The sequence below is a fragment of the Notothenia coriiceps genome, unplaced genomic scaffold (assembly GCF_000735185.1).
Source record: "Notothenia coriiceps isolate Sejong01 unplaced genomic scaffold, NC01 NC01_scaffold00019001, whole genome shotgun sequence".
Classification (NCBI taxonomy): domain Eukaryota; kingdom Metazoa; phylum Chordata; class Actinopteri; order Perciformes; family Nototheniidae; genus Notothenia; species Notothenia coriiceps.
Window position 1 is genome coordinate 1564474 of NW_011351702.1, and position 19331 is coordinate 1583804.

At 40.0% G+C, this 19331-nt stretch overlaps 2 protein-coding genes and 1 long non-coding RNA gene across 3 annotated transcripts in view; 1 reads left to right on the top strand and 2 right to left on the bottom strand.

Moving 5' to 3' along the window:
* LOC104951736 (mitochondrial intermediate peptidase-like) overlaps positions 1 to 439 on the bottom strand; it is a 10010-nt gene extending 9571 nt beyond the window's left edge. Inside the window, exon 1 of the mRNA XM_010778468.1 lies at positions 434 to 439. Coding sequence (XP_010776770.1) covers positions 434 to 439 — 6 coding nt within the window. The remainder of the gene's footprint in view (positions 1 to 433) is intronic.
* Positions 385 to 1072, top strand: LOC104951698 (vam6/Vps39-like protein). Its single transcript, XM_010778426.1, has 2 exons — positions 385 to 858; positions 952 to 1072. Exons 1-2 carry the CDS (start codon positions 625 to 627, stop codon positions 1045 to 1047), a joined length of 330 nt encoding a protein of 109 aa, XP_010776728.1. The 5' UTR covers positions 385 to 624; the 3' UTR covers positions 1048 to 1072.
* A 2305-nt stretch (positions 1073 to 3377) lies between these two features.
* The window catches only part of LOC104951699 (uncharacterized), a 17323-nt gene continuing 1369 nt past the window's right edge, over positions 3378 to 19331 (bottom strand). Inside the window, exons 2-3 of the long non-coding RNA XR_799043.1 lie at positions 7428 to 7430; positions 3378 to 3475 (exon numbers count right to left, since the gene is read on the bottom strand). This is a non-coding gene — a long non-coding RNA (uncharacterized lncRNA). The remainder of the gene's footprint in view (positions 3476 to 7427; positions 7431 to 19331) is intronic.

The window sequence follows — 19331 nt, forward strand, 5'->3', positions numbered from 1 at the left end:
CCAAGATGAGATGCCAAGTATCTGCTTGAACTAGCATCACAGAGCAGCACACTGAGTTTAATGGATGTTTCCTTCTGCACTTTCTCTCTCACGACAACAGGGCATGTTTGGTTTCTCTTTGAGGGAAATAGTTTTGTTGAAGCTGTTGTTGGCCTGTGGGAAAATGTAATCATAAGAAATGACTCTGGAGAAGCTGCAGATAGAGCCATAAGAAATGAATCAACTGATTATTTAATGTTTAATGTTGTTTTTATAGGCAATCATTTAAGCTTTGTTAGTTCCAGGTTTAATATGTGCAATAAGTTCATTTCAATAAGTTCTGCAATAAACATTGAACCAGTCCGGCCCTCCACTAGTACCCATTTTTTTTATTTTTGGCCCACTGTGTATTTGAGTTTGACACCCCTGCTCTAATGTCTCGCTTCTTCATCACCGTCATTAAATGTATTTACGTATGATTTTAGAATGTGTTTCTTTTGCACTTTGTCTTAATGCTTTTGCAGCCATAAGACATCAAATTTGCCATCAAAATAAACTTGCCTTGCACAACGATAGATATTATTCTCCTGCACCAAATGCATGACTGAAATGCATTGTGGGTAATGTAAATCCCCCAGATTGACCATGATTGGTGACCGCTCTTTAAAGTCCCTGCTAATACTGAAACTCCTAAAGTCTGCTCAACACTCTCTAACAAAGTTATATCTGTTGTTTCTCTCCCAGGCCATCAACCTGCTCCCGGCTAACACTCAGATCAGAGAGATCCGCGTGTTCCTGGAGAGCGTCCTGGAGGAGAGGGCTCAGAGGAAACGCTGCAACCAGGTCCTGAAGAGCCTGCTGCAGGCAGAGTTCCTCCGGGTGAGACTCTGGAACATTTACAGCTCACTCTTTTCCACAAAAACAATATATTAAACTGTTTTTTTTTTTTACTCCTCTGTCTCGATGTTGCAGGTGCAGGAGGAGAGGATCTTCCACCAGCAGGCGAAGTGTGTCATCACCGAGGAGAAGACCTGCCGAGTCTGCAAGAAGAAGATAGGAAACAGGTAACACGTTATTATCCTTTATTCCTTTTTCTACCATTTTTTATGAATAACAGTATAGATGAGACTTAACACCTACGTCACTACCGGGCGAAAATGACGGCCCCGCCCACTTTTTGGGGGAAACAACGCTGTCATTTGAATGGCGGTCAATACAAATTCTGAAGTTTTTGCCAATCCGATCAGAAATGTTTGAAATCCGTGGATTGTCTGATTTTCAAAGAGCCCGATCACGATGGCCAGTCAGGCAAACATCACATTAAATCATTGGAAATCGACGATCGGGCTCGATATATGGTTAAATTAAAATCAGTAGGCGAGGCTGTAATTTCGCCGGCTGTTACGCTCATGAGCGAGGCGGAAAATAATATTTGTATCATGCCAAAAAGCTGCTGTGTCGTTTATTGCGCCTCAAACATTAAAAACAAATCCAGAGTTCAGTGTTTCTGAACTTCCTCTAAGAAGAAAGGACAGTAACAGAAGAGCTCTGTGGCTTCAGGCTCGATCGCCGTTCAAGTGACAGCGTTGGTTTCCCCCAAAAGTGGGCGGGGCCGTAAAGTGACGTAGATGTTACTCATGTATGGACATTGATAGCCTACTGCCATATTTAACCATACATCGAGCCCGATCGTGATTGGTTTCAAATGATTTAATATAATTGTTTGCCTGTCTGATCATAGTAACCGGGCTCTTTGAAGATCCACAAATCCACGGTTTTCTTAAATGTCTGATCGGATTGGCAAAAACTTCAGAATTTGGATTTACCGCCGTTCAAATTACAGCTTTGTTCTCCCCCAAAAAAGTGGGCGGAGCCGTCATTTTTTGCCCGGAACTGACGCATGTGTTACTCTCATGTATGCACTCTAACTATTAAGTTCTTAAAAAGCATTAATTTATCTATTTTTTAATTTTTTATTTGTTTTTCTAATCCTTGTTGTTTCACTTTTATTCAAAATGTGTCATTACTCAACCTTGTCTTCAGAATATGGAGAAAACATAAATAAGAGGAATACAGGAATAAAATAATAATAGTGCACAACAATACATTCTAAACCTCTTCATTTAAATGACTCTTTTAAGGAGTTTGATTTGGGATAAAGTACTTACTGTGACATTAAGGCTAAAGGCAGCAGATGGATTAGTAGCTATTTAGCTATTAGCTCCAAATCGTGGAATCAATCATCTCTCTTTTCTGAGATTAATGGCAATAAACCGCGACTACTTCTCTAGGCACGTGCACTTTCCGCTCTGCACTTAGTCCAAATAGCTCGTCCTGCACTGGCCATCCACTTGTGTATGTGGTGACCTGACGCCAAGCTCCCATCAGCAAAAACAACACGTGGGTTGCTATCCTGGCTCCAAAATGGTGGAGACGAGTCGCCCATTTGAAATCAGGACAGCAGACAGCTTACACATCTCCGGCGCAGCTCAGTGAAGTTTCAGCCCTTAGGAACAAACCCCTTCAAAATATATAGAAACGTTATTGTCATGGAACTCATATTTTGAAAGGGTTTTAACCAGGGCCGACAGTCACCTGAAAGCTGCGCGCGGAAGATTGTCAAGCGTCTGCTGTCCTGATTTCATGGGAGCTCATTCCACCATTTTGGAGCCAGGATACGCGCAAACCCAGCGTGTTTTGCTGAGGGGAGCTTGGGGACCCTCACCAGTGATGGGGCAGCGAGCCTGTTGGCTGATGCAGAGCGGAGTGCACGTGCTGGGGCGGTAAGGTTTAAGTCTGCATTAAATCTCGAAAGAGATATTCGATTCCAGATTAGCTAAATAGCTAATAGCTAATATCCATCTGCCGCCTTTAGGCTTAAGTCACAGAAGGATAAACATTTTTATCCCAAATCACATCATTAAAAGTCGATTTAAATGAGAGAAGGTAAATGGATTTGTACATATTATTATTTTCTGTATCCCTTTATTATGTACTTCTCCATATCTAAACACAGGTCTGAGTAATCGACACATTTTGAAGAAAAGGAAAACACAAGGATAGAAAAACAAATAAAAATAAAAATAGATAAGTTACATGCTTTTTAGAACTTAATTAGTTAGAGTGCAAACATGAGGAGTAACACAATGCGGTCACTTCTCGGCAAATGACGGCTCCGCCCACTTTTTTGTGGGAACAAAGCTGTCATTTGAACGGCGGTAAAATTCCAAATTCTGTCGTTTATGCCAATCCGATCAGACATTTAAGAAAGACGTGATTTGTGGATCCTCAAAGAGCCCGATTAGATGGCAGTCAGTGCAACAATTAATTAAAATCATATTGAAATCGACGATCGGGCCGAATAATGGTAAATATAGGCAGTAGGCACGACGATGTCCTAGTGAGCCGTAACATCTACGTCAACTTAAGGCCCGCCCCTTTTCGGGGGGAAACCAACGCTGTCATTGAACGGCGATCGAGCCTAAGCCACCAGAGCCTTCCTGACAGTCCTTTCTTCTAGAGGTCAAGTTCAGAAACATGAACTCTGGATTTGTTTATAATGTTTGAGGAGCAATAAACGACCACAGCAAGCTTTGGCATGATACAAATACTGATTTTCCGCCTCGGCTCATGAGCGTAGACAGCCGGCGAAATTAAGCCTCGCCTACTGATTTTAATTACAATATTATCGGAGCCAGATCGTCGATTTCCAAATGATTTAATGTAAGGTTGCATGACTGGCCATTCGTGATCGGCTCTTTGAAATCAGACAATCCCACGGATTGCAAAATTTCGTGATCGGTTTGGCAAAATTTAGAAATTTGTATTACGCGTTTCAAATGACAGCGTGTTTCCCCAAAAAGTGGGCGGGCCGCTGCATTTTCGCCCGGTAGTGACGTGGTAGTCTCATCTATACTGTTATCATAAAAAATGGTAGAAACGAAAAACGTGTTACCTCGTCTTCCTATCTTCTCATTGCAACCGGCAGGTCTCTCCTCGGTGATGACAACACTTCGCCTGCGGTGGAAAGATCCTCCCTTCCTGCACCTGCAACATCGAGACGGAGGAGTAAAAAAAAAAACGTTTATATGTTGTTTTTGTGGAAAACGAGTGAGCTGTAAATGTTCCAGAGTCCACCCGGAGGGAACTCTGCCTGCAGCAGGCTCTGTCAGGACCTGGTTGCAGCGTTTCTCTGAGCCCTCTCCTCCAGGACGCCTACAGGGACACGCGGATCTCTCTGATCTGAGGTTAGCCGGGAGCAGGTTGAGACTGGAGCAGAAACAAACAGATTAACTTTGGTAGAGAGTTTGAGCCCCCAGAATTACGGAAGTTTCAGTATTAGGCAGACGTTAAAGAGCGGTCACAATCACGTCAATCTGGGGATTTACAGTTACCCCACAACTGCCATTTCAGTCATGCAATTTGGGCAGGAGATAATAATCTATGTCGGTGCAAGGCAGTTATTTTGATTGGCATTTGGATGTCTTACTGGCTGCAAAAGCATTAAGATAAAGTGCAAAGAAACAGCATTCTAAATCATACGTAAATACATTTAATGACGGTGATGAGAACGAGACATTACACCAGGGGGTCAAAACTCAAAATACACATGGGCAAAAGTAAAAAAAATGGGTACTAGTGGAGGGCCGGATGGTTAATGTTTATTGCAGAGAACTTATTGAAATGAACTTTTTATTGCACATATTAAACCTGGAACAAAAGCTTAAATGTTGCCNTTCTCCAGTGAATTCATTAAAAGTGATTTATTTATCTCTTGTAAGCAGTTAGAAAGTGCAATTTTAATGAATGCCTCAGGCTGCCGCCGTTCAGCCTTTGTGCCACACCCCATTCCTTTTTAATGTACATTTTCACTAGGCCTCATATCTGCAAGTGTTATAATAATACAACATTTCGATCAGCAGGATAGTCTTCATGAAACAACCTCATTTGTGATTTTTGAAGCGTAAAGGCAATCTCCAGAAATAACATGAGGCTATAGAGGACCGGGTGTTTTTATCTCTTGCAGAAAAACTAGCTAAAACTATTTTCAGTTGAATCACTCAAGCTTCTCTGGCCTGCAAGGGTCAACATGAGAGGAAAAGATGGTTAAAAGGACTGTATTACTTTACACTGTAGGGCCGGGGAGCTCAAAGGTAAAACAAGTTTTTAATATTCTGTTTCAAGCTTTTCTTGTCTTTGTTCAAATCAAAATTAATCAAAAGGAAAATGCTCCCGGGGGAAAGTAGTCATCTCATTTAGGAACTTGTTAGCAACTGCCAATTTTAAATTCACCACCAGTGGGGTATTTACTGACGAAGAACAAAACGTTCAAGTCTCTTCAGCGTGTGTTAACCACAGACCTTATTTCAGGATAACACATTCAAAAACCATTAACTTCAGGGAACAGGAAGTGGTAAAATCCTATGTGTGTGTCGGGGGGGTAACCTAGCTGCTCCTCACCTGCCTCAAGTCTCATATCTCAGGCCAAAGCCACTGTAACAGGGAGCAGCTGCAGCCACAGCCCATAATGAGTGAGTCTGTTGATGCCGGCAGCTTTGTGGAAGACAGTGGAGCTAAAATGTGGAAAAACACTTTATTTACCAAGCTGGATAGGAGTCTCTACTTTAAAGTGGTGTGTAAACAGCTTCAACACTGCGTGAAGTTAACAGTATTTTATACATGTGTTGCAACAACTCCATTTAAGACTTGAAGTTCACAACTTTTTCGTTTCTCACTGAAAAGTTTTTACAAGTGAACGTCCCGCTCAGACCTCGTCCTCCTGACAGACAAAACAGATGGAGCGGTATTAATCTGAAGTCTAAACAATGGTCACATGACAGGAAGAGCAGATGAAGTATTCTTCCTCACGCTGATTTGATCAGGAAGAAACAAGGTTCGTCCAGTATGTGAGCTGAGAGGAAAATATGGCATGAGGGGAAGGAACTAGTCAATGGAACTAAAAGGCAAATTAAATGATGAAAAATGTGACTTTAATGAAATTCATGCTTATTATTAATTTGCCTTTTAGTTCCATTGACTAGTTCCTTCCCCTCATGCCATATTTTCCTCTNATCCTTCTCTAAAATAATAACATTCTGGCAACATAAAAAATCTAACTTGCAGCTGAAAATGTTTTAAGAACAGTAGGGCATAATGTTCTAACAATGTTATCAAAAACATTTTAAGAATGTTTTTAGAGAACGTTAACCTACCTTTCAGAAGAACATTCTGGGAACCAAAATAAAAGCTTCTGGCAAAAACGTTTTAAGAACAGTAGGGCATAATGTTCTAACAATGTTTTCAAAAACATTTTAAGAAGGTTATCACCAAACATTTTAAGAATGTTTTTAGAGAGCGTTATCCTACCTTTCAGAAGAACATTCTGGGAACCAAACAAAAACTTCCCGCTGAAAACGTTTTAAGAACAGTAGGGCATAATGTTCTAACAATGTTTTCACCAAACATTTTAAGAATGTTTTTAGAGAACGTTAACCTACCTTTCAGAAGAACGTTCTGGGAACCAAACAAAAACTTCCCGCTGAAAACCTTCCTAGAACAATGACTGTAACATTCTCAGAATGTTTTTAGAACCAAACATTTCTAGCTGGGTACTTACGTCAAGTCAGTATTTCCCCCTGAAATGTTATGTTTAAATATGCAGATTAGCTTTAAATCTTTAGATGAATTCAGACATGGTAGTAAAACAAACACCATTTATAAATGTTTTTTGGAAGTTTTCTTTTCATTAGAGTGAAAGAAAACATGGAAGCAAAATAGGCCAAAATAACTAAATAACAAGTACATGAAAAAACGATCTTTTTGCTTGTAATTTTGAACAATTTTGATTGTTGGCTGCTAATTGTACTAGTTTGTTGTCTGCTCTTGTGCGTAGTGAATACTAGGCAATAGAAGACCATTGTCTCTGTGTTAACTGATTATTCTGTAGAATTCTGTTGAGTATTAAACAATTGCATGAGTGTGAGAGTATAAATAATAATAAATTGGTCAGTAAGTCAGAGATGTGCAACTATATTTAACTTTTTGTTTTACATTTTTTTTAATAAATGATTATGGGAAGTGCCCTTTTTCTCACTTGAGCTCCCGCCCCCCAAAATGTCTGTGCACGTCCGTGCTCCTGCGTTAACACTCTGTTCCCTGTGCTAAGTCTTTATCTCTGCCTGCCAGTCTCCGGATTCCCAGTCTCCTGCCTGCTCACTCCCAGCTCCTCGTGTCTGTCAATCCAGACCCTGGATCAGCCCCAAAAAGTCTCTCCGTCTGCCTACCCTGAAAACCAAGTTTGCTATAAACCTTTTTGAACCGTCGGTGTGCTGCACTCAATATTCAACTTGACAAATTATACATTTCAACTTTTACTTCTGAAGAATAAAGCATGTTGAAACATTTAGCTGCGTCTGAAATCACTATTACTTTGAAGCTGATGAATTTACTCTCTCACTTTTTATTTGACATCCAAATACTGAAAACTGTCATGGATGATATAATAACCTCAACAATCCTGACATTGTACAAAACACAGCTTCCTGTTTACAATCCCACAATGCAGTGTTTCATTTGAATATAGTATGTGAAAGTGACAGTTGTGAGACACCGTCATAAATAAATAAGCACAAGAAATCCGAAATGTACCACTCACTAGAAATTACATGTAAACTAATGACGCTTTATAAAATAAACAGTAGATAGTTAGTGATTTATTCCCAACAGAGTCTTGACTAAAATCTCATCAGATGCATCAACGACCTGCTCTGACTTCACTGGTTCGTTTTACCTGCTTCTTAAATGCAAAGACCTAGACAAAATATTGGTATTCAATCTTCCTTTGCCTGAATTAATGTATTAAATTGTACTGCGATGACACCAATAATAGTGTGAATAATTAGAATAGGAGTTAATAATGAAACAAGATGATAATGTATATGAATATATTCAAGCTCAGTGAGCTCCTTGGCCTTACTCTTTCTTGAATCAAACAGTTATTATAGTTATACAGTAATTAGTGTATCTCATCTGCCCTCCATGCAGATGAGATACACAGATACGGCTTAACACTGATTAATAAAGATAAACTGATTAAGGTTGCGCCAGGTATTGTCTGAAGGCGTTTCTTTCAAAGTGAGCAATACAACCCCACTACCCCCCCCCTCCACACACACACACACACACACACACACACACACACACACACACACACACACACACACACACACACACACACACACACACACACACACACACACACACACACACACACACACACACACACACACACACACACACACGTTGATAAAAACCTCCTGTGGCTTGTAAATAAAACAGCCCTGTGTACTGCAAAAGGGATGCAACTCTTTGCAGACGCAGGTGCTTGGTAGGAATGTGCAGACCCTGTTTGAACCCGACTATCAGTAAACACAGAGGAGTGATCGCATATACGAAACTGTTGCAATCTTTTGGCTGTTACCATAGGAACACAATCTGACATGCACAAAATGTTTTCCTCACCTACTGCCATCTCCATCTGTTTACCATTTCGTGTTGCTGATCTAATGAGAGATTCTATCATCCCTGCTATGGTGGTGGAAAGTGTAGAGACACCATTGAGAAGAAGATAAATCCAGGGAGAGAGAGGAAAATAAGAAATGACTAAGTTCAAACAGAAAACGTACAGAAAAGACTAAAAGCAGAGAGTCTGATAGGGAAACGTGTAATGCTGTATTTTGATGTGGTTAAAGATCTGTAAATAGATTATTATTCTATTCATCCACTCCCAGAGTCAATTCCTCAGCAAATGTAACACATCATTATAGTTGCTATTGAAAAAACCTGGGGGGGATAAATAAAGTTGATAAAACACGTCTCCGTCACAGCATCACTCGCTAAATGTTACCCGTTACTCGTCATTTTTTAGCAGAAATATTTCGTTTTTATGAAATGTGTGTGAAGATTTATCCGATGTGGGTCATTTTTGTCGTAATCAAAAAGTGATTAGAAAAATGTGTGATGGACACGCACTCACAGGAAGTAAAACCATCCCAGTAGAGCAAATGTGTAATGATAACAATCCATCCTTTTCTGCTGAGCTTTACGTTAGATTGCATTTCTCCTCTAGAATCTTTCCATTCATCTGCTGAAATCCGGTTTTCATGACAAACAATAAGACACACACACTCACTCCATCACTGCCCCCTGTAGCTGTCAGAAAACGGGTGGGGGTGAAGGGATGGAAGGGGAAGAAAATAACACGAGTGAGGGGAAAAGGAATGAAAGAATTTGAAGGATTACCACGGTATATGTGTGTGTGTGTGTGTGTGTGTGTGTGTGTGTGTGTGTGTGTGTGTGTGTGTGTGTGTGTGTGTGTGTGTGTGTTTGTGTGTGTTGTACTGTAGTAATAACTGTCTCTATCTGAGAAATCCATCTGAACCAGAAGTGACTGACAAGCTCTCCACAGCTGACATGGACATGGAGACAAAGAAGAGAAGCTATGCAACAGCCTAAATGACAAGTATTCAACATAAATCAACACCTTTTGCTATGTGTGAAGTCAGAAGGATTGTGAAAGAGTTGGCCTATTTCTGAACAAAACGCAACTACATATCTAAATAGTTTATTTCATTGAGCTGAGAGCTCCAGTACTCACCAGCCTTATTGTTCCTATGTGCTGGTTTGCTGTGCTCCTGACCAGGCAGACAGGGACACAGCCCGTCACACTTCACTGAGACCGTCTTCCCAGAGAGGCAGCCCTGGAACTCCAACTTACACTGTAGAAAAAACAGATTCATGAGTAATGAAGGTTTATTCAAGTTTCTCGAGGGCTGGAAACTCAGCATAAAGACACACATCGTCAGTATACTTGTCTTGGGGACTTGGCCTGTAAAAACAGTTGTACAATGTCTTTTGTGGCTCTGCAGGCGCTCTCTGAAACAATCCAGATTTTGTTTTCATGGTCATCATGCATTGGAGGTGATGGAAAACTACCTTCGTTGAGTTTCAGAGTTGAAATGGTAATTGCTTTGACCACACCAGATCAAAATATTGTTTTCTTTCCCCTTTGATGGATCTTGCACTCAGCTAAAAAGATCTGCTATTTTGCAGCCTCAAATTATGCATTTAAAGACTTGGTCAATGACCAGGGATTGAAGGTCTTATAACTAAGTACTCTTGCATTTATAATAGGGCTTTCAAACGATTAAACATTTTAATCCGATTAATCACAGCTTAAAAATTAATTAATCATGATTAATCAACATTCGAACTATGTCCAAAATATGCCATTTCTTTATGTATATTGTTGTGGGAATGGAAAGATAAATTTTATTTATTATTTATTATTATTTTTTATGTATTTATTTAATTTATTTTCACAGAACAATGTTATAATAAACATACATAGGCCTACATGTATGTATGTTTATTATAACATTGTTCTGTGTGTCAAAATGAAAGACAGCCCACACACCTATCAATCATCAAACCGTGGGGTCTTATTTCATTACGTGTTGATTTCTATCAAGACGTAATGTTGTATCGATGTATATAGAGATGTACTACAGCAAAAGTATTCTCCGTCAGGACTTCCTGCAACAACACCACGCCGTTATCTTGATTCTGATTGGCCAGAAGACGTTATCAAAGATGTTCTATTGAGAAGACGATCACTACGTGACAAAAGTTTTCAAAACCGTTTCTAGTCTTCGGTATTTCCAGACAAGTGGCTACTGAAATCAATCTTACTAACTGCTGTCCGTGCAATTTACTCCGCGAGTTGGCGGACTTTATTTTGCTTACTTTAACATCATTTTTCATGGTGGGGCTAAGGTGGGGCTAAGCCATTTCTTGGTATGGCTGTAGCCTATCCCAGCGCTGCCACTGGTGGAGGGAAATTAAGTTAAGAAGCTTGTTTTATTGCTGTAGTTTTTCTTAATGTGCTCATTTCTTTCTCATTCCTATTCCGGAGACGGGTTGGATGAATAATAAATCTCCCAACAGGTATCGACAGTCTCCTTGAACTTGTCAAGCTCTAAATATTAGAGAATATTTTAAGACGAGACCTCTATTTGTGTTTACTTCTCATGTCCATTATTGGCAAAATATCCTCGTTTCGCAGTAGATATGTCGCCTGTATCGATGATATGATTCCAGCTTGTGTTGGAACTCTTCTGCCCTAAATACTTCCATGGAGCTCCACTGTTGCATTTACATAAACGGTATGGAGGTATGGGTTTACGTACGAAGAGACAGGCCAACATTTCAACAGAATGTACGTAGAGACCACATGTTTAAGTCTCTTGTAATATTTTAAATATCATAGTAAGATAGATCAACATTACTATTTGTTAAGAGCCATGTTTTGGGTCATCTGACACATTTTTACTCTGCTAACTAAAGCTCTTGTGCTGGAAGGGCTTGCCTACAGACTAAGCCATATGGCGAAACTGAAGCAATATGCAGCACCTCTGTAGTGAAGCTGAGTTGAGTGTTAACTCTGTGAATTATGCACTTTGGGCAACCATTTCACCGTAGTCATTCATTTTATTTATGTCAATATGAAAAATATTGATGAATGTATAGATTTTGATATTCGGTTGCAAATGCATTTAACAGGCGTGGGCAGTCAATGAAATGATCAGTATTTAAACGTCTATACTGCCATACTGTCAGGTCAGTCAATTCATTCTGATGTTGAATCTATATGATTGAAATATAGCTGATAGGAAGGCTGCCAATATGTTATGTAATGTTATCAAAGTTACAAAATGGACTAGAGTGCAATATTTGTATCAACAAATATTCACAAACAGGGAAAATATCGTTCTGAATTAAATATTGTGGTGCTGAGAGTCCTGGGCTACAAACGTTATTCTCCAGACATCATAAAAAAAATCCTTGTTTGTTGTAGATTATCTTAAAAAATCACACAATTTTGTCATCATTTCAAAATATTTATTTTAATTGTTTTAAAAATTCCCTTAAATATCGCGAATCATATCAGAGCAATTGCATAAAAAGTCAAAATAATCGTAATTAGTTATTTCTTCCCAAATCCTGCAGTCCTAGACAGCAAAGATGAAAAATAATAACTGCCTTCGTGAACTTTTTTAATCTACTTTCCACTATAGAGCTTCAGCCAGCATTTTGAAAACACGATCACGTTTTTTTTTTTAAAGTTGCAACTCTGAGTAATTACCGCTGGCACTTTAAGAGTTGGCTGTGGTCGGTTACTTCTAATTAACCAGACGCCTTGTTAGAGGACACAGACTGCAGTGGTTGTTTATTCAAATGTTATTATTCTCACATGAGCAAACAAACCAAGCTAAATGGATGAAAGCTTTCCTATTAAACCAGTCCAAACAACCAGACACTAACCACAAACTGTTTTAAAAATGCAGTCCTTAAATGCGTCTGACCCACAGACTGAGTTAGACCGAGTTAAACTCAGAGTGATATCTTGGCCAAACTTCCTGCTGCATAATAAATATGTTTGGTAATCGTCTGTGACAGATTTACGAGCATTAAAAAGCATTTGTATGTCACTTGGACAACACATTAAGTGCTGAGATCATCTGATTTATGACCACCACCTATTAAAAAAAAATCTTCGCTCTTACAAAGTGCGTCTTTATATGCTACTAAATTCCGAAATAATTATCCAACGTAATTTAGTTTCCCTCCTTCTTGAAGCTACTGGGTCACACTCTGAAATATAATGAACACCAAAGAAAGCTCACCCAGAAAGATATTAATTAATAATTAATTTCACTTCGGAAACTATTCTTAGGATTAATATGGCACCAGATGTCACCAAATGGGATTTAAAGGAGTACTTAATTCCATCTCCCGCCTATCTATCTACGTCCAGTTGACATGATGTGCTCTTAGGGCAAGTGTACATGCTTGAGTGAATACTAAGTGCACCAGAATAAAACAAATCAGATGCCTTTTTTCCTCTGATTTTCTAGTCGCCTTCCTCGTACAAGTGCTCATACATTGAACTCTCCAGGCCACGAGGAAAGTCTTTTCATTAACCGCTTCTTTTTTCTAAAGGTTTGAAGACTTGGGTCCAGCCATATTGCTTTCAGCTGCACTTCTCCATAATGTACGGACAGGATTGGACATGGATCATCTTGTTGTGTGTCTTCTTTCATCCTCCTTGTTAAGAGCAAGTGGAGCGAATCGTATATCCTGAAGACTGTGTCCTTCCGTCATTTGAGGCCCACGTCCAATCAGAAATCACTGTGGGGCGTTCAGGTCCAGGTGAAGTCAAGCTGGGACAAAAAGTGCTTGTCGATGTTACCTATTTCAGATTGACGGCACGGCTCATTTTTGTATTTTTGATAACATTTTTGTTTACTGCTGCAGAATAAACAAATGTTGTATTTTAAAGGTCACCTATTGTGCAAAATCCACTTCTTCATGTCTCTTCTACATCAACATGTGTCCCCTCTTCTTCATGTCTCTTCTACATCAACATGTGTCCCCTCTTCTTCATGTCTCTTCTACATCAACATGTGTCCCCTCTTCTTCATGTCTCTTCTACATCAACATGTGTCCCCTCTTCTTCGTGTCTCTTCTNAGATGCCTGCTTCTGTCAGCCCAGGTCTGTATCCGCCTGCTGCTGCATGCACAGGGCGGAGAGGAACAACCTCTGGTAGAAGCTGTAGGTGTGGTGGTGGTGGTGGTATCACAGCAGCATAGACACAGTGTGTGTGTGTGTGTGTGTGTGTGTGTGTGTGTGTGTGTGTGTGTGTGTGTGTGTGTGTGTGTGTGTGTGTGTGTGTGTGTGTGTGTGTGTGTGTGTGTGTGTGTGTGTGTACTGCCTGCCGCTGGGTGCACGCCAGCTCAATTCATTGATGTAGCATAAATTAGAGTTTGTTGGGTGGTTACTGCTTGTTAAATGCAGTGGTGGACATCAAGTGCCCTTACTCAGCGATTGTTCTTAAGCAGGGACGTGCACATACATTTTGGGGGGCGGGGGCTCAAGTGAGAAAAAGGGCACTTCCCATAATCATTTATTAAAAAAAATGTAAAACAAAAAGTTAAATATAGTTGCACATCTCTGACTTACTGACCAATTTATTTTAATCGCCTCACACTCACGCAATTGTTTAATACTCAACAGAGTTCTAATAATCAGCTAACACAGAGACAATAGTCTTCTATATTCACCAAGCACAAGAGCAGACAACAAACTAGTAACATTAATAGTTATTAAATGAGCAGCCAACAATCAAAATGATGAAGTTATCTATAGATTTAAAGATAATCTGCATTTAAACACAACATTTCAGGAGAAAATAGCGACTTGACGTAAGTAACTATCTGGGGAAGTTGTGAGGTGATATGTTTTTTTGTTTGTTTTATCCTTTTCACCTGCAATGCCTTGGTAACTGCATGCACATTGGCACATTTTAATCAAGATAAGAGATAAAACAGTACTTTATTACGAGTGTACTAGTTCACGCCTAATTTGCATATCAATGTGGCGATTGTGATGAAGTTATTAGACACACATTTTACTGTATTCATTTTAAGTGTCTCCCCTTAAGTACATTAGCCTGTATGCCCATGATAAATTGCCTTAGCTAAACCTTGAGCTAACTTATCCATTAGCTAGTAGCCTACCTTAGTTAACTCTATTTGTTTTTGTCTTTTGGCTAATTAGCTGTAAACTCGAGGCACCGGCAGTTTAGTCATTTGTTCATCACCACTCACCTTCAAACAAGCCAAGAAAAGCCGGCATAACATGGAACAGTAAAGTGGGAGGTGCTGCTACCTGTCTGTCTGGAGTGACTGCTGATGTCCGCACCGCTGTGCGCGAGACGTGGAGGGAGGAGTGTGACATGAACTCAGATCGNTGTATGCCCATGATAAATTGCCTTAGCTAAACCTTGAGCTAACTTATCCATTAGCTAGTAGCCTACCTTAGTTAACTCTACTTGTTTTTGTCTTTTGGCTAATTAGCTGTAAACTCGAGGCACCGGCAGTTTAGTCATTTGTTCATCACCACTCACCTTCAAACAAGCCAAGAAAAGCCGGCATATTAAGCGCTTTGAGCACCAGGAAAAGCGCTTTATAAATGTAATGTATTATTATTATTATTATTATATCATGGGACTGTAAGGTGGGAGGTGGTGCTACCTGTCTGCCTGAAGGGGCTGTCCGCACCGCTGTGCGCGAGACGTGGAGGGAGGGAAGGAGGTTAGAGAGAGCATCGGAACTTCACAGTCTAATCTCCCGACCTGATATTTTTATTTTGTATTCAATCAATATATTTTTGGAAAGGGAAACGCAAACAGCAGTAGATATATATTCATTTATATAAAAAATAAAAAAGAGGAAAAAAGGGCACTTTCTCTGGAGGAAGAAAAAGGGCAGGGGCTCAAGCCCACTTTGTGCACGTGCCTGTACTTAAGTATACTAGTTACATGTACTTTAATGGAGTATTTTCTACTTCATCTTACATGCTTGTTACTCCATTTATTTAATCTTTTAAGTAACTTTGAAGATTCAGATTAATCATACAAAATATAATCAACAAATCATTCCCCGTGCTGTATTTCATTATTGTTTGATCCCATAGGAAATTCACGAGCTATAGTAAACAGACAAGCTTCACGTTAGCCTGCTTTTCTCTGTTCTCTATCCAGGGTGCCGCGGGGTCTTAAAAAGTATTACAAGTTGAAATCAAATTAGCGAAAATGAAGGCTATTAAAAAGTATTAAACAGCATTTTTACAAGGTATTACATTTTGTAGCTTGTTTTCAATAAGTATATGAATTGTCCAAAGAGGTTGTATTCTACAGTCTGCCTGAATGTAATCATTGCGTAGGTGTGTAGTGTGATTCTGTGTAGTTTATTTATGGCATCCCGTTGGATTTGACGTCAACTGAACAGGACATCTCACGCTCACTGCTCGATAGCACGAAGGTCCGTTTACGCCGGTTGTTAAACAACATCGTTATGGGGAAATGCTAGTCTGCGTCCAAATGGTTGGAAGATAAGGAGGAAGGACAATCAATACTGTATATAGTCAGTGTGAGGTAAAGTCTATTACCAACCAGGGAGCTCTATGCAAGTCAATGGGACTCCCTGTTAGTTAGCCAAGGGATCCTGGTGAGTGAGGGGCTCCGCGGATTGGTCCATTTGGGCCAATCCGGTCATTTGTTGTTGATTTGGGTGTTCACACGTCACAGAACCCAGGAAGCAAACAATGGAAAAAGAAAATCTCCAACGAGGCGTTCTGGGGCAGCATAGACAGGTCTTCTCTGTGTTAGAGTTGTACTCCCTACAGGGTGTACTTTGAGGGTTTTGACTCTGCAGACCGTTCACATGCAGAGAAAGCTACATAACACACAAGGGGACGGGTAAGAACCGGAAAAGCATGACATGGGACTTTTAATCCAAAATGCTCAAATGTGAGGATTTGCTGCTTCTTGTTGTTTTATATCCATTTGTATTTCAGCTGTTTTTGTTGTGCACTGAATTAAATATAAAAACATGCATTAAATATGTCGCCTAATCGGGGTTAGTCTACTCAATGACAGAAAGGAGTTCCTTCAGGGAAAGGGGGAACCTCTACTTTAGAAAAAAACCTGCAAATGAAATATTTAGATAATAATGACTAACAGCCGTATCCAGCTGTACTTTTATGAGACGGGCTGTTGTGGAAATGCGACATGCTGGAGCTCATGTGCGGCGGGGATGAGTGCCAACATGTCAGGAAGCTCCTCTCTGCTGCGGCACGCTCATTAAACGCTGATTTCATAATTCAAGGTGAAAGCAGTTGTTGCATTTACTCCTGCTTAGGAAGTCACATCATGTTTTATATTGGAATAAAAAGTCTGCATGAGTGTGTGAACGCAGGCCAACAATGTGGGGATGATCAGAGGATGCAATGTGGAAGCACTTTGAGTGTCTGATCGTTGAAAAGAGGGGTTTTATCTCCGCTGCTGGACAGGACTTTAATCAGAGCGATGTTTGAACTGTGTGCTTTAGGGTTTCTTCTTCTGTGGTAATCTTTGGTTTGCTCAGCGGGTCGTTGCCCTCCGTCACCAAAGTGACATTTCTGCAGCAGTTTGTTCAGCGACAGGTCAGAGAGGAGAGGGAGTAAAGAGAGAGAGAGAGAGAGAGGGTCAGTGCATTTACTTAGTTTTATAATCCTTTCTTTCTTAGTATTTATATACTTGCTGTTTATCTATTTACAGAGTGCTTTTAAGACACTTTACAAATGCAAAGGACATCATTAAACATCCAGCCAACTTAAATCTTATTTATTTATACTTTTGACTTTCCCTTTTGTTGTTTTTCATTTCATTTTCTCATTTTCTATCATATCTTCTCCATGTGGCACCCTTCTCTTTTATCATTGTGTCTCCCTCCCTTCTTTTCCACGTGTCAACCCTTCCTATATCCATACACCTTCCCTCCTTCGTCACATCATTCATTATTCTCTTATCTGTCTTTCCTCAATCATTGCTCCCTTTTTTAAATATTATTTTGTCGCCCCCTTCTGTTTTTTCATCCATTACTTTCATTACAGTATCTCCCCCTCTCTCCCCCTCTCTCCCCCTCTCCCTTTTCCCATAAGCCCTTTCATTAGCAGCATTTGTTTCACTAATGACCTCATCTGTGAAATCTGTTTGCACTGCATGGCTACATTTTTTCCTCTCATTTCCTGCGTTGAGTGCTCTAATTTCCCAGCAACACTTGAACTCTCCGCCCAGAAACACTGTAAATCCCTCTGTAACATTAGCAATAATCAACACATCTGTAAACATCTGACCTCAGATACACATCCATCACCACGTCTTCAGATGAGGCTGGTTCTCTTGCTCAGACTTGTTTCTGACTATCACTGTCACCATTTCTTTTTTAACCCAACACGTCACCATATAAACACTTCATGAGAGAACTGGGTTAAATGTGCTGTTCAGGTCTGGACATGGGTGAGCTTCTCTTTCCACTACTGCAACACGTGCAGAACCTCAAGTTGAATCTATAAAACCCCCACTAATGCTTTCTAACTGTATGGCTCCCAAATCAGCATCCAATTTTGTAATTTAAGCTTCGTTTTTTATTATTTTAAAGGGGCCCTATTTTGCTTGTTTTCTGGTTTCATATCAGTATGTAGTGTCTCTACTTTAAAGAGTCCTCTCCTGCTGATGTTCAGGTGTATATCAGTATGTAGTGTCTCTACTTTAAAGAGTCCTCTCCTGCTGATGTTCAGGTGTATATCAGTATGTAGTGTCTCTACTTTAAAGAGTCCTCTCCTGCTGATGTTCAGGTGTATATCAGTATGTAGTGTCTCTACTTTAAAGAGTCCTCTCCTGCTGANTTATGTATGTTTGGATCGTATATAACACACTTACGATGACCTGGACAAGTACAGTTGGACAGTCAGGGAACTTGTCGATGTGTTACCAACCCCTGTTGTTTGAGCAAGTGCGCAAAGACGGGCAAGTACTTGTTATATTACTAAACCTAAACAGACGTAAATTATGATTGAACTCACTCGTATTTGATCTACCTTATTGTGAAGTAACGAGATATGCCTGTCTCCTACTCTGTTGATTATTGCATAGTATGACGTATGTTTACCTTTCGTCGGAAACTGATTTAATACATGTCTCTAAGAAATGTATACATGCACTTTACATATTCCAGCCCCAAGGTAGAGAGAGTTCAACATTTTCCTCAGAGGATAAAGGAGGTGTATCGCTTTATCTTTCAAGCCACACACTGAAAATGTTGTTTTAAAATTAGGTTTCTCCTTTCAGACAAGGAAACATTTGATCTCTGTAACGTTTTTACCAGTATTGGATTCTGGCGATCTGCTTTACATGAATGCCTCTAACCAGTGCCTAAAGACTTTGGATACTGTGTACCATTGCATTGTGCATTACGTTTTATTACTGGAAGGATATATATATTGTGAGTTTGGAATAAATATGCACTTTATGAAAATTATTAGTTGGTTACTGTTAGTAAAAACAGTAAGGTTAATAGCCTACTGGAGGTTTGTTTTGCTAGTGGATCGCCAGGACCTCTGACCTGATCTGTGGAGTCTCAGCTGTTCATATGAACAGGGCTCGACATTATAAATGGCCCGCTGGCCCGGAAGCATTATTTAGACACCCCGGCCAGCATAACGTACTTTAAAATTGCCCCACAGCTGTTTGCTGCGGAGCGCAGCGCGAGCAGTCTCCGGTGAGCGGGAGCGCACTCATTCACTACAGTCAGTAGTGGGAACCGCAGTAGACAAAAGGCGTTGCTATAGCAACACGTCATGTTTATGTGAAAAGGGGTGGGGTCAATATGACCCGTTTGGCTTAATGAAG

Excerpts from the sequence above, each read along its gene's own strand:
- LOC104951698 (XM_010778426.1), top strand. The coding sequence starts at position 625 with ATGATTGGTGACCGCTCTTTAAAGTCCCTGCTAATACTGAAACTCCTA. Across the intron at positions 859-951 it reads TGCAGGCAGAGTTCCTCCGG|GTGCAGGAGGAGAGGATCTT; the intron begins GTGAGACTCTGG and ends TCGATGTTGCAG.